Source organism: Scomber scombrus, chromosome 10 (assembly GCF_963691925.1).
Source record: "Scomber scombrus chromosome 10, fScoSco1.1, whole genome shotgun sequence".
In the NCBI taxonomy this organism is placed as follows: domain Eukaryota; kingdom Metazoa; phylum Chordata; class Actinopteri; order Scombriformes; family Scombridae; genus Scomber; species Scomber scombrus.
The window spans coordinates 13,817,378-13,833,253 of record NC_084979.1 but is presented as its reverse complement, the minus strand read 5'-3'; the positions used below and the strand labels follow the sequence as shown (position 1 = coordinate 13,833,253).

At 41.0% G+C, this 15,876-nt stretch overlaps 1 protein-coding gene across 1 annotated transcript; it reads left to right on the top strand.

Moving 5' to 3' along the window:
• Positions 1 to 1,602: 1,602 nt before the first annotated feature.
• Positions 1,603 to 15,474, top strand: plekhn1 (pleckstrin homology domain containing, family N member 1). Its single transcript, XM_062426726.1, has 16 exons — positions 1,603 to 1,766; positions 3,492 to 3,582; positions 3,776 to 3,937; positions 5,076 to 5,156; positions 5,690 to 5,780; positions 7,683 to 7,816; positions 8,379 to 8,528; positions 9,711 to 9,791; positions 9,918 to 9,993; positions 10,266 to 10,411; positions 10,735 to 10,887; positions 11,565 to 11,807; positions 12,390 to 12,545; positions 13,061 to 13,306; positions 13,538 to 13,598; positions 14,614 to 15,474. The coding sequence occupies exons 1-16, from the start codon at positions 1,693 to 1,695 to the stop codon at positions 14,796 to 14,798; spliced, it is 2,130 nt and encodes a 709-aa protein (XP_062282710.1). The 5' UTR covers positions 1,603 to 1,692; the 3' UTR covers positions 14,799 to 15,474.
• Positions 15,475 to 15,876: the final 402 nt, after the last annotated feature.

Below are 15,876 nucleotides of genomic sequence, written 5' to 3'. Positions count from 1 at the left end.
TGTGTTCAGTTAGAGCAAATTTTATATGATGCATCATGTTTTTGGTGGCCATGCCGTTGATCTAGCCTGCCCTGACATGTTGGAGGTTGAAGTGTTTCTCATGCTTCTTTCTACCTGTAATTCTGCTTTCAAAAGAAAAGACAACCCCACTTAGTGGCACTCATGTGAGTGGCAGACATTAACTTGAAATATGGTCAAGATAAGGTACTGGCCATCTATATTATCAGTCCGCACTTCATCTACTGATGTGATAAAAGGAATTTTCTTTTGTCAGCTTTACATCTTCTCCGTCACTTACCAAGATGTTTTATATTCAGTTACACCACATACAGTTCAATCAGTATTCTTCATTAATTAAATTACTTGACCTTGTCATGAGTTCTGAGACCCATTAAACAGGCTTTAGAGAACAATAATACAGGCTGGAAGGTGAAAATGACTCTGCCATTGGTTTTTAACAAGCGGATGACTGTTGCTGCCTCAGGTGCATCCGTTTAAACAATCCGGTTGAACGGGTTGACTTTACCTGACAGCGAGCTGCACATGACCACAGGAGCTAATCACAGACAATGACCTAATTAATAATAAGCAAACAAAGGTGAGTGTTCTGACTCCTCTGTCTGATTGATTGACGTCCATTTAAGGAGACCAGTGTGAGAGTAGTATGAGTCATAAGTGTTGAAACCTAAAAGTCATGATTAACTTAAATCCTACTAGTTGATTTTTTTTAAGACTTACTTTACAACTTACTTTACTCTATGTTGAGTGTATCCTGTATTCCATGATACTGTACATGAATTAAGAACAAACACCTTACATGCAAATGGAACACTGTTTGCATACACCTCTTGCCTTATGAAAATGAGAGCCTTTGAATACACAAGTGTCCTGTTTAAACTATCCTCCCTTCCTATCACACACTGATGTGCGACTGCCCTTGTAATAAAAGCCTAAAGATGAATATCTCAGTAAAGAAGAACAAGATTCAGAAGATCTCATATTCACAGTGTTAGAAAACAATGTGATACCTGTAATATTTGTCTCCCTAGTTTAAATTATCACAGTGAGGTTTTGCTTATTTTTAACATCTACAGTGCATTTTCTTTTCAAATTAAGCTGATTAAGCTTATCATAACATAACATTTCCCATATACCTCAGTTTCAAAATGACACTGATGTGTTTAAAGTATGTGGGCCAATAATAAATAGACTTCTTAAGGCTGCAGGCATTTTTCATGTCTGGGCATGCCACCGGAAGCTCCCATCTTCCATTTTGATTGACACCATCCAGTGTGTTTAGTGACCACTCATTTCAGTGGCGACCCACAATGAGCTCCATTTGGCTCCTGGAAGGTGTGAAAAGGCACACTTCTCCCTGAACCCCCCTGTCTTTGTTGTTGGGATTGATTTAACAGACAGAGGCAACTCACAGAAGGTGTGAGTCCTACTGGTTATTCACCACACACACACACACACACACATACAGCCTGTGACACAGCCCCAAACTCCACCCCTCCTACGCAGACACACTCTCACAGGTCTGACTATACAGCCCTCACCCTGCCCACTGCTGCCTCAGTACAAGTCTGACTTTAGCAGGGAGCACACTGCACTCTTGGATTACAATCATCCATCACAGGAGGAGTACAGCTTGACTACAGAGCAGCGCAAAGCCCCACAGAGCACAGCAGCATGGGGAGCAGCATGTCATGTGTCCCCCAGCACAACTTCAGATTCTCCAGCAAGAGTTTTATACGCAGGAACAGGTAAGAACAATCCAACTTGTCCAGGTATTCTTACTGTACTTGTGTCAGAGTGTTTGCTTTACACAAAACACATGTCATGCCCTTGACTGCTGTTATTTTAGACTCTGTATTTCAGCTGGAAGGAATTATTGGTATTTCTCAGGGTTTGAGCAGTGGGGTTAAGCAGAGGCTGTGAATTTTGTGAGGCCAGGGGCAGGATCATATGGTTATATGGGACAGTCCCTGAGTCGTGCCTGAGTGGTGCCCGCCTGGCCAACGGTGTCAATGATCCAGTTACCATTTGCCTCTTCTTTGCATCTCTGTGAAGATGATCTGCCAGCAGCTGTCAGTGAATCTGGTTTCCCTCCAAAACAAGGATCTGACCCCATTCATTATCATGATCACATGTGGGAAATAATTATTGACTGATAATATCTGATTTATAACTCCTGATGTAGAAGTAAACAGCTTGCAGTGATCTTACCTGAAGGCTTTGAACATGAATACAGGATCTGAGTGACATTAATGGGTTATACTTGGTTTTCTATCTGGTTTTCTTTTATCCACTGGAATTATTATATGTCTGGGCATGTTGCACTTAGTACACCCCACTCTGCTGGACCACCACATCTGATTCTAATTAGCCTCTGCTGTAATGTGATGATTCAGGGTCTGGTTTTGTCAAACATGCCATGCAGCTCTTGGTTTTCAAATAAAAACCCAATAAACCCCCCCACTGGCTTACAAAAAGCCAACGGCTCAACTTTGAACACTGATACACTCTCCAAGTTGGATTGATGGTTGAACATGAACAATACATTCAGTGTTCTTGTTTCCCGTGTTCCCTACCAACTCTTTGTGTTGGTGAATCAGGCCAGGCTCAGGTATTCCCCACAGAGAAGTGGAGTGAGTAGCGGTTGAATGCCACAGCAGTGACTTGGAGAATGTTGGGTGTGCAAATCTCTACCTGTCTATTATCTACATTCCTCTTTCACTTTGCAGCTGCAGATTGCATCAGTGTGCACAGTTATCCCTAGTTAATTACAAAAAAAAAGATATGTAGTGGGAAAACATCACAGACATGGACTTCCTGATCAGCTAGGCCTTGATTCCCACCATGCAGTCAAAGCCTGGGGTTGTTGCACTAAGGACACTGGCACACATATGTGAAGATAAAAAGATAAAATACAAACTGAGATTGTAAAACCTGTCCCAGAGCCTTATCAATGCAGCGAGGGAGCTTCCTCATAAAGCTGACACTAATGGTAAAAGATGAGGGTTATGCAAAACAAAGACAGACATTGAATCCTGATTTTCCTATGCATATCCTTACTATCAGAAACACAAGACCTGATTGTTCTTATCAATTAAATGGCTGGCATTGATGGAATGAGCGCAAGGGAAGGGGCTCTGGTTAATTTATAATATGACATGAGATACAAACCATGATTCATTATACTCTGCCACTGGGTCCAGAGTCAGTGTCACTTGAATTATAATGGAAAAAAAGGGAAAAAGAAAAATAAGTCACTGACCCTGAATTTATGAATTGGAACAGTAGAGCAAAGACTGTTGTCATTAGGTCATCTCTCCATCTGACATCATTAGACGACTGTGAACGCCCATAAACAGGAAATATTTCTTGTTGACACTGCTGTTGAGAAGTTAACTGATAGGCAAACACTGACTAGATGGTAAACATTGAAAAGTGAGTGCTAACACATGGTTTTCCTCCCTCTTGAGCAGCAGTCGCCTATTTCGCAAGAAGAATCCCCAAGAGGGACAGGAGAAGTCCAACAGCATCATCAATATCCTGTGCACCGTCACCCCCAGGAAGGTAAGACCCTCCGTCAGCTTGTAGGAAATAGTGTTAACCTGGAACTCTATCATCTGCATACCGAACAAAATCACATTTCCTATAAATACCAATGTGTGCGATTAGATTTTTATTGCCATATCTCTGAGTGACTTTAACAGCTGGTTTATTCATTGTCATGTCTTAACTTCACCGACATTATGACTGGTTGCAGGAAATGTCTGCTAAAGATCTGGAGGCAATAGAGAACATAAAATGGGATCCTCCATTCCCCTATGACCCGGCCAGTGGCTGGAAGAAGAGCAGTATCAATGTGAAGAATTATGGTCGGATGATTCATAGCTCCAAAGTTCGTTTCCGTTTCGTCCACTGCCAGGTGAGTAGATTAAAATAACATTTTAATGACTCTATGTTGAAATAACTTGAGAGCAACATTAAAACAAAACAAAATTCGACACTGCACAATCCTTATTGTGGTTAAAGAGGTCTTGAACAACGACTGAGCCTACAATGACACATCATGCTAGTCATACATGTGAGTGTCAAAACCATAAAAACAGGTGGAGAGTAACAGGATGTTGCTCCGTGGCCACCAAACACACTGAAACTCGCTGCTGGCATTGACGCGGCGGCTGGCTGTGAATAATCCAATCAGTTTTCCACAAAACGGACTGCAGCCTTTGTTTGGACATGCTCTTTTCTGCTGCTCTTGTGAAACATCTCTGAGAGAAAACCTCAGGGTAGAGAGAGTTCCTCTGATCTCAGGAACTGATAGAGGACACCCCGGCTCCTTGCTGTGGGAGCTGCAATTTGTCAGAGCTGTGACACAATACCTCTGTCAAAAAGTAGAAAGAAAAGATTGATAGAAGGAATAGTGTGTTCAGTGTGATCATGATGGCACAGCAAAAGAACACATTGTAGTGTAATAGAACACAAAACCACAAAGGAAGGAAATGTGTATTACCTAAGTACTGACAACTTCAGTCATACAACTTCCATAAAGAAAGGGGAGGTTGCTGTCAAAAAGAAGTGAGTTAATCACATTTTGTGGTCACTTAAGAAGCTTTTACATTTTCGTTTCACAAATCAGCAGATGATACAAGAACGAGATGTTCTAATATGAAAAAGAAATTAGACATAACTCCTGGCAGGGTTTTAAATAATTAATTTTATATTTTTATTAGGCTGTAATATATTACACTTTCCCTATCAGAGAAAAACATCAGATAAGAAGTCATAGAACATAGGCCTCTCAACAACGCCCATTGATACTATTGCACATGGCAGATTTCATTTAATCAAACAATAAAACAGCTGATTTCACCAAATACTTTTCCAATTAAGAGTTTGCAAATCTGTGATAGTGCTTGGTTGGAATTAAAACCTGCACATACTGAACATGAAGTGTTATAGCAGAAATCTGGGCGCCACAGCAATGCAAGGATTATTGTTTTCATACAGGGCTTTTTTTTAAATCAACACCATATCTACAGCTGATTTTATCATCTCTGCAGGATGTACATGATTGCTACCTGGATCTCTTCCAGACACACCTCCATTTTGTGTCAAACAACACAAGCGGACTGACATACCAGGTGAGTTTTAACTCAGACGATATTATCAATGGTTGCATCCCTTGCATTGAGGTTCCTCAATATCACAGGATTGACTTTTATAGTTCTAAATATGCCTTTGGGGCATAGTTTTATGTCATCATACCCTGCCAACCAGCAGTGTGTTGGTAAACAGAAGTATGATTCTGTCTCTTCACCTGTCTCATAAAGCATGAGCAGTCGTTAATCATCATGATACTGTGTCTGTTGAAAGCTTACTTCATGTCAAAAAGAGACAACTAAGCACTTGCAATACGATATTAGTCAGAGTATACAGTAGATGACTACAAATGGAAGGTAGACATGACCGCATCTTTGGCTTACAAGGCTGACCTCAGCGTTATGGTGATTAACTTTTTTATAACTGTGTTTTTGTTCAGTTAGATCAGAACAGTCTTCTCAAATAGAGCATAATAGTGAGGGAAATGTAGCAGAGAATGTTTCAAGTGTATAAATGAGAGAGTGTTTTTTTGTCCCCAGAAGCGTGACTGAACTTTTTGTTGTTTTGTGTGCAGGGGACTCTTCCATTGAAAGAACTCACCATCTGTAACCTGCAACAGAACTGCAACCACAGCCAACCCCAGGAATTCGCTTTTCAAATAAACGGTAAGTTCGACTTGAAAGACAAAAGTGGGTGTTGGCGCAGAGCCCTACAACGTTGTTATCATCTGTTTTGAGTTTTATTGGCTGTGTTGACTTTAGTTGATCAATCGCACAGACTGGAATAGACTAATCCAACAGGGTGTTTACAAGCTGGCTGACTTCTTACTTCACGAAAGGAGGGACGAGGATGAACTAAAGCAAGTCTGTAGCATATATGTATACATTTTTAATGGTCACAGTAAGTCACTATTTTTACCCCTGCTGGTGGTCTGCTATGTTTGTCCCTCTCATCACTGATGGATCAAAGTAAAAATGTCCTTGCTTAAAAAACCAGCAAGAAACCATACGCTATTTTCAAGCTGCAGCATTTCCTATGTCACATTCCAGTGATTCAAAGGTGCTCGACCCTCTTCACCTCCACTCAACCCCAAGACTAACTAGAGTTGGGCCCCTTTCACCCTTGGTCAAGGGGCCACTTGTTAGACAACAGGTGCACTTTAGTCAGCCCAGCTGTCGTGCAGAAAAGCCCGGCTACTGCTCTTAGCCTTGTCACTGCATATAATCTATGGCACATTCCAAAAACGACTCAGGTTAATGTCTGGTGGTAATGCCAATTCGCTTTTGAACTCTGAAAGAACAATCTGTAACTTGATTTCTTTTCATTGGGTAAAAATAAAATGCTGGAGGGACTAGACTTTGATCTTTGCCTGGGAAACAATCAAATCCATGAGGTTAGGGATTTATGTAAACTGAATGACCGAATTAAAAAAACAATCTAACTTTTGTAAAGTCAAACCCGGTCATGAAGAGTGTAAGGTTACTGTGTTTATATATCTTCTTATTATCTTGATGAAATCTGAAACGTTTCTGCTGTCACAATATTGACCCACTTTGGTGTTGCTTTCTCATATTTGTCTTTGCAATTCTGCTGGATCAAGCTTGTTATTTTGTGCTATTGTATTTCAGTTATTTTTATTGCTCGGTACAAACCTTTATTTACCTTACGGGAAGCATCACTGACAGGAAGCATGTGGAAGAATGACGAAATTCTGACTCAAGTGAGAGATCCGATGTAGAGATTTCCTTTGTGAGACTTTGGTCTTCCTCACACTGTGCAGAAAATATGAATCATCTTTACTCTTATGTGTGGTCTGTGAGTTAGAGTGTGATGTGTCAAACACTGCATGAGAAGGTCAGAAGAAATTCCTTGAAGCCTTCACATGATTTGAATGAGCATGCCTGTGGAAGTTAGAAAATGATAGTTAATTACTTTAAACAATAGTTAATGAGCTCTGTAAACTGTATAACAGAATGATAGTCTCATTATGTGTTCCAATCCCAAGAGTTTTCACATCCCTTTTCTTGCTGCAACTGTGAAAAAACACAACTTTTCAAGCGAATGCTACAATTAAGAACTGGAATGAAGAGAAATGAGAATGTCAATAGACGAGTCCAGAATGCCTGTTTATTAAGGAGCAGTCAGTAGGCAAGGCTATAGTTCTCGACAATTACAGTACAAAGCCATGGGGCTGAAATGAAAAAGGCTATCTCTGTTGTTTATCTCAGGTATGTGTGGGACTGATAGAGGGAGATTCCAGCTCTTTTCATTCCAGGTCTGGTTCACTCCTCCTTGGCAAGCAGTTTGTGGGAGGTAGAGTCGGCTACAATTTTTAAATGCCAAACGAAGCAGGTCAAAGGGCTGATGATCCACAAAAGCTCTTACATGTGGTTTACAGTCTTAAACATGTGTTAACATTTATTGTACGTATTGCATAACATGTTTCAAGGAAGCAGTGTGAACACCATTAATGATTCACCATCGTGACACAAAGCTTTCAATAAAAAAACGAGGACCTTTGGTGCTACTTTCCCTTTTGAACTTGTGACCTTTGCATGTTCCTGCAGGTGTCAGCCTTAACCCCATCATCGTCTACTGTGCCAACCAAGAAGAAATGGACCTATGGTTTGGTTTACTTAAAGACAATATTGAGGCGAATGGAGGCTCTGCAATTGCACCTGAAAACTTCACCAGAGTGAAGGTAAGGTCAACAACACTTTTTTGGTGGCATCTTTCCCCAAATAGCTTACTACTTATTTTTTTATCAGGCTGTATAAAAACTGGCTCTTGGGTTGCAACACAAGATCCATCTGAGTGTGGTCATCTTCTAATCCACGTGGTGAATTAGCCAGCACAATGCTTTTGGCTTCAACCTATTCTGGTAAAACAGGATGTGTGTGAGCATGTAGATTTGGTGAGTCAAGTAGGTCACTGCTGGCTCTCCCTCAGGCCTGGATACTAGGGAGCGGCCTTGACCACATCACAGCCGTCAACAAACTTAATACCCACATCTGCACAAGGTTAAAATGCTGACTCCACACCCACAGATGGGGAAATGGCTGATGAAACACATTAACCTATATGTGTCATGAAAGAAGGAAAATAATTGAACGGATGATGCATTTATAAGCCTAAGCTTAGGAATTCACACCACAAATGTGCTATTCTGAGAAGAAAAGCCAAATGTTTAAATTTGCTTAAGGGCAGAGCTTTGTTCATATTTACTTGTCTGATTAATGTTATCCCTTGTGTACCTTATATAGCTAAACCAGCACGAGAAACCTGAAGGCAGAGAGGAGCTGAGGAACTCCATCAACAGAGAGCCCATCTATGAGTGGGAGGGCTCTCAGCGAGATAGCCTGGGCCCCATCACCTATGTCACTAAAGTCAGACTGCAGCACCTGCCCTGTCAGGTACGACATCGCTACCGCTTATCAAATCTGAGTCACATAGAGAGGGAGAGCACACAATCTGCTCTTGGCTATTTATGGAAATATACAGTGTGGTACACTGTACACTGTAACACATGATACATACATGTATTCAACCTCTGGGAATTTTTCATATGACTAAAAAGACAGGATAGTAGGAAGCAGGATAACATCACCTCTAAATCCAGGTGACTCATATTGTTTTTAAATTGCGCAACACACATACACATTACCTCAGCGCAATGTAAGGATTGAGTGAAAAGGGTGGAGTCCATATTTTGGCAAATGGCACGTAGGAACGTGTGTACAGTAAATCCACTACAGTATCTGTATTTTCCCGTCAAGGTGTAACATGGTGTCAGACACCTGCAATCAACTCATGACAAATATATGACTCTATGTTAGCCAAATCAGACATGAACACTGATAAATAATGCTGATTTAGCTCTACATAGCAGCTAATAAAAACAGTAGTCATGACACAGCTTGCATGAGTATCTGTAATTAATTCTCTGTGGGAAATAGCGGCAACCCTATTGAAGTGCGTGAGATTTAGGACCTGGGTGTGTGAGAAGCATTTGCCCAGCTCACGCAGTGACTCGACTCACCTCACAGCTGGAATGTCAGCTGTCTCTTCAGACACACCCTCCACTAGGGAGAGGAAACATAAACTCTCTGTCTGCCGCACCTTTAAATGCTCACTGTAGATCCTCCTGGGATTTAAACTGTGCCTCTCAACAGAGTATTAAAGGATAAGACTGGTGTCTTTTTATTGTTTGCACCAAGTCTCACAGTTGCCTCTGTGCTTTGCATTATTCAGTCTTATCTTCCCACAGTCAAAGAGATGGCGTTATCAGGGTAAATCAAGTATTTGGTATCATTCTCTCTTGCACAAGGTCTCTTTTACTTTATTGCATTGGAGAATTTTCCTTTGACCCTGCAATCAAAGGGATAAAAGGAGGTCTCCACTATATTGTTTTTGGAACAATTAATAAATGATATATGTAAATGCAAACTAGACACACAAAGTGGTAAACTGCCATTAAAGTGATACTGTAATTTTGCGACTGGATAAGAATAGTTAAACATGTCCCCCTCATTGCATCAAATGAAAACACTGCACACACATTAATCTCACCAGTTGCTGTTCTCATGGCTCCACAGGAACAGGGAGACCGACTACTGGTGATGTACCCATCAACGCTGATCATCCTGTCAGAGCAGAACGATGGGCTCTTCTATAAGGTACGATTTACCGCATTGAACTTTTATTCTTAATCTTAATCATATCCTGAAATGTGTGCATAAAGTACATCTAATATTTTCCAATGTTTGCATCAGAGTTGTGTTTAACAGTCATTATAATTACAGGGGAAACTTCCACTCAACATGGTAACTGTGACCACACCCTGCCAAGACGTCAAGCCCAACACGTTTATGATTGAAGGTAAATACACTGAATCAGTGAGCTACTCAGCTGCAGTCTCATCAGCATGCTGCTGTTTAAATAGACAAGTTAAAGGGATTTAAATGTGAGTGTACATTCTTATGCATGTTTTACGCTAAGTGGCCTTTTCTATGAATCCGCTAGTGTCACAAAGTGTAACCTTCCATGAATGAGCTGGTTTTATCCTCAGTGAATGGCAATCTGACTGAAGCACATTCCAGTGAGTGACTGGACCGAATGACAGGCTTTGTCCCCCCCTCCTCTCTTCCCAGGGAAGCTGATCAACCCCATAGTGGTGTCCTGTCTGTATACGGCCGAGTTCTGCGACTGGATCCAGCATTTCAAAGCTGCTGACGTGCCCGTTCTCAGCCCCCCACCCCCTGTGTATGACATCATCTACACCCCGACGCACAGAGAGGTGAGCCCTGCCCTCCTTCTTTTCATGGGCCAAAAACAATCACCTTATTCATAGCTGCTGATGATCCATACCTATCGAGCAAGCTATCTCAACCTGGTTAGTGAACCTGCAGGCGGGGTGAATTTGAGTATGAGGAAATGTGATAATGGAGGCAGGCATTGCAGCCCTGCCTCTTTTGTAAATTAACATTCAGCATATGAATGATTTACAACTACTACTATTTTAGATAACAGTCCAATACAAGTCAGAAAAATACTGGTCTGTTAGCTTTGCTTAGTTGGTCTTTCAAAATATGAATTTATTGCATCTTGTGTGTCCTACAGGCTCCACAGTTTGACAGGTGGAGTGGAACAAGCCAAGGATGCTCTGAATCCTTGAAGTTCAGCCAGTCACAGAGTTCACGTGGGTCCCACAACCTTCAGTTACCCGTTCATGAAGACAACCCTATCTCACCGGGATACTGTGAGCCCCTCTGTGTAAGTCTTCTGTTTGCTAGCTTTCTTGTTAAGGATTCTTGAATTAATTAACTGAAGCACACACACCAACACTGCAGTATTTGCTCAAATATAAATGTGGTAGGAGTTAGTTTTGCATCGATAAAAAAAACCCTCATTTGTTTTGGTGGAGCAGAGCAGCAACACTTTACTATTACAACATTAATTATTAAGCAAGGTCTGGTGTCTACACAGCTTCTGTTACAGCTTTAAAGGTGCAGGAGATAATCCTCAGGCCTTGCAGAAAAGAAAATGAAAATCCTAACAAAATCAGAAATGTATCCCAGAAACAACTTATGCACATGCTGATTCAGCAGTGAAAAGTTTGCTTGTTAACTTTAGACTCTGCATTATCAGGACTTTTGACCAAAGTCCCCTGTGAGAGGGGCTATGTAGGCCGACTGCTCGTCTAATTAGCTTTAAGTGGAAAAGGATCAGTGCCCAGAAGACATGTTGTTATTCAGCTTCTGACCTCATCCACTGCTCTCCCAATTAAACTGGTGGTTACTTAAAACACAAAATAATGCAGAAAAACTAATGATGAAGAGAAGATGTTTACTTTATTAGGACTCTGTGGTTGAAATCACCGATGCCATTCGTCTTGTAAAGCAACAACTCTTGGCTGACTTTTGCCCTGGGTGTGTTTGTTGTCTCTACAGTACAGCTCTAGCCGGCCCTCCTCGACTGAGACTGCTCGCCTGGGAAGCAGGACCAACAGCGTGTCTTCCCACACCAAGCTTGAACACGACCTACGACCTTTGTCACTACGCTACTCCTCCCCACAGCGCAGCTCCTACCTCCAGTCTGCAGAGAGCTCAGTGCTGTCTCAAATCTACAGCACACCCTATTCTGCTCTGCAACGTGCCAGCCCTCAGCAGCTGGAGAAAGCCCCACTTGTCAAGGTAATAAGTCAGTTTGGTATCTATCTTGATAACTGAATAGTCCCCTCGAGACTGTAGACTTATTTACAAGTAACAAAAATAGACACACCAAGCAGCAGGCTGAGAGGGGCCATGATGTATATGTGTTAACAAATGGGGTAATAGTGGCATTTGTGCAGAATTGAAGTTGAAAGATAAATTAACTTGATGATGCAAGGAATGAAATGTCAATTATAGCTCATAAACAAAACTAAAGCCACCAATCAGAAAACATTTACTATACTTGGGGGACATCCCTACATTATGGCAGTTAAGACGACAGTTTTTATACACAACACTTACAGCTGGTGGCAGTTTTCTGAGACAACAGATTCTTGTCACACTAGCACTGCTGCAGATCATGTCTGACATTAGTCCAACACTGCTACTTGGTAATTTGATCCTAAATCCCAAAACTAAGTGTGGCTTATGTGATTGCCTCATTTGAACCTTCAGAGCGTGAGAGAGAATTACAGATAGAGAGACAGAAGGAAAATGGGGGATAGATTTTCCTCTCATCACATGGTGTTTTAAACTAAATATGTTTGGATCTTTTGTGCTCAGTCAAATAGCTGGAGCACACCTCAGACAACCCTGAACTACTCCCTGAACGTCCCACAGCGCCACTCAGACATGTGCGCCCCCCGGCAGCCCTTGTCGCCACTGTATGATGAACCCTGCAGCCCAGAAATCTACTCCCTCGATGAGGCCAGGCCAGTGGTAAGTGGGTCAATGATACTGGATCTATAGGTTCAATTTACATCTGCACAGCTTGTTTGATATCAATCTGTGAACATACGCATACAGGTTCACACATGCTCAGTGGATAAATAAGAATGATCAGGTGCTGCAACTTTGCAACAACCAGTAATTAATGAATCAATACCTATGTTGCATAATCAAGCTGACTGCTTCTAAAATTTCCCCTGAAAAGTCATATTTATTGTATTGCATGTAGCATGTTAAATCATTCATAAAAACTTGTCTAAAATATTTTGTACATGGCAAGATTGAAGTATTCTTGGTTAAATCACATCAAAAAAGCTCGATTTTTTTTTATTTGTATAGACAAACAAGATTTTTTTAACCAAAACTTTCTCATAGCAGTATTACCTCATTTAACAGAAGATCTATTTGACCAACAGGATGAAGTTATCCTTTTTGTTAATCATCTAAACACTTGTTTCACATGCTTATAGTTGCTCCATCCCAACATATCTTCCTCTGTTCCTCAGCAGCAGAGCTGGCAAGAGCCCATTCATCAGCACCACCACCAGCAGGCCCCCCAGCTCCTACCCTCCTCATTCCAGCTCCGCACACCTCCCTTGGGCAGGCGCTGCAGAAGAAGCCTAGTCCTAACCAACTCCCAGGGACAGTCTTTGGGCCTGGAGATGGAAGCTCCTCAAAGCCATGCAGAGCAGAGAGCCGAGGCCGTGTCGAGGCTAAAGCTGCTGCCTGTGCCCGGCCAAGTGCAAGAGCAGGTGAGAAACACAGAGATACTCATCTCTCAGGACACTCCAGTTTCTGGAATGCAGTGGTGCAAAATACAACAGCGTTGCACTGTATGGTAGCAGAGCGCCTGTATATACTTGATCTGCAGGTGATATTTGAACAGGTGCCGCAGATGAAAAAGATATTTTAGGGAAGATAAAAATGTTTGTTATTGTCAATCATGGGAAGTAACTTTCTTTTGTTTTCACATCTGTTGACAGTTACTCCTCCCATCAAGCTCTGTGATGAACACCTCTCAAATGCCTTATGGTTACTCCCCAGGTAAGAACTTAAGGCATGCAGTTATAAAGCTAATGTAACATTCCTCAATGTATTTGTAGTGTGCATGGGAACTCAAGAATGTTTGACAGTTTATAGTAAATAATCATGTGCTTCCAGTCCTGACAATAGGTTTTTTGTTTGACAAGATTTTCAGTTTTTCATGGCTAAATAAGGTTTATATTTCTAATAAGAAACAATGGCTGTTCTTTCAAATGATGGCTATCACACTGCAGCATCATATTACCTCACAAGTGTGAGTTATGAAAGTCAACACTGTCAGCCGCTTATCTAAATACCACCAAGGACACAGAACATTGCTCACACTCCATTACACCTTAAATAAAACACAGCGCGCACTTTGGATTGATCGAACATTTCAGTCTGTGAGTAGGTAAACAGAAGGTTAAAGGCTACAGAGGTGAACGTGCAGAAAATGCACAAATGAAATGGAACTTAGTGCCGCTCTCAATGCCATTTGTATAGATTTCCCATCTGGGGGAAGCTTGGTGTAAGAGAACACTGTTCCACAGACAGGATTTACTACACTGTGATTGACAACACACAACTGGGCAGGGTTACCCTTTCTCATATCTACAGGCTCATTTATCACGAGCTGTTCTTACATATGAACTCTGGACAATGTCCGGAGAATCAGATCCAGGCATTTACTGGAGTTACCTTTTCACACATGTAGCGAACAGCAGGAGATTGTCTTAGAGTCGTTCTCACCTGAATCAAAACAAGAGAAGGGTGTACCTGCTAATTGCATTACAGATTTTATCTAACACATACCAAGTCATTTCAGGTTGCACGTTTGCTTGATTCTGAACAATTAGAAAATGAGACAAATGAAGGTGTAATGGTATGTTACACTACAGGTTTTACAATAAGGTAATGCGTTGGGACAGGGCCAATCATACCATAAGTATGTTGGGACTGTTTATTCAGTCAGGGCGAAGTTTTGTCTTTCACTGTTGGAATCTAAACGCCTGGGAATCTTCTCTCCTTCCTATAGATCACCACTCGTATCTTGAACCCACAGAACCAGATGACCAGGAAATGGACTATGACAACATTTGGGAGTACGACTGTGATACTGGAATGATTCAGCCAACGTCTGGAATTTCGACACACTGGACAGGATTAGACTTTGGGGCCAGAGGCCTTGGTGCCATGGCAACCCAGCAGAGATGGTCATAAAACAAAACAATAGCCCGGCACTCGTCTGGACGTGTGCAAACAACAGATCTCTATCAGAGGGATAATAAAAGCCAACTAACACAGCCTGTGTTTGTCCTGCTGGCGTACAGTATGAACCAACAAATCCCATGAACTGTGTTGTTACATGTTGGCTAGTCGAGCAGAGGAATGATGAGTTCAGGTATGAAGAGGAACAGGCTGAAAACAAAACATTATGAAAGTGATCACAGACTTCAACTGTCTGTTTGATATGTAGCATTTATGAAAGGAGCCGAGTGTACATACAGTGTAACTTTAATGTTATTTTTGTAAAGTTTTATATATTTGCGCAGTCAAAGGTGTAGTGAAAGAGTTTTTGTTTTTTTTAATTTTTAAAATATTTTCTAACACGCTGTCCAGTTTACCTATTGTTGTAGTTTTCTTTGTTTCTATGTAAAGCTGTAAAATGCATTCCACCAGGGCTTGTTGTAGTAAAGGATGTATATTTTTGTAAATGTATGTACATTTAATATTTTATTATGCTACATTGTAAAGGCAAATAGATGTGGCTTCAACTGACTGCCTTAAAGGTGCTAATGTTACTATTGCTACTGCAGAATACTGATACCTGTGTGGCTTCTTTTTTCATATTTGTTTGAGGTGTTTATTTATATTTGGAAATAAAACTGGAAAAGTAAATCAACATGTTCACAGTATCCCTGTTTTTATGTTACTCCAGACATGTTTTAAGACATAGAAATATTAGGAGTGAAATTTACTATCCCTTGGAATAATCCGTCAATGAAAATCCAAAATGTGGAGCTCACTTTGAGTACAACAGGGACTAAACATTTGTCAGATATAATTATGAATAATAGGTTCAATCATTTACAGAGCTAAAAAACTGAATTATTGAAAATTTCAATTTATATTTGGTGCAAGAAATCGTTGAGTATGTTCTGTGTAAAGCAGGGAAAAAAGAAATGATTGATTGGCAGAATAAACAATATGCTGTTGAAGGAGCAATATAAACATTACTCACTGCAGAAGTTGTATGATGAAAAAATCTTAAATTTAAAGAAGCCAACACAAAATGGAA

Bases quoted from the DNA above. Each gene is read 5' to 3' on its own strand.
- plekhn1 (XM_062426726.1), top strand. From the start codon at position 1,693: ATGGGGAGCAGCATGTCATGTGTCCCCCAGCACAACTTCAGATTCTCC. The intron at 10,888-11,564 runs GTAAGTCTTCTG...TTGTCTCTACAG, and splicing joins GATACTGTGAGCCCCTCTGT to TACAGCTCTAGCCGGCCCTC. The intron at 11,808-12,389 runs GTAATAAGTCAG...TTTTGTGCTCAG, and splicing joins AGAAAGCCCCACTTGTCAAG to TCAAATAGCTGGAGCACACC.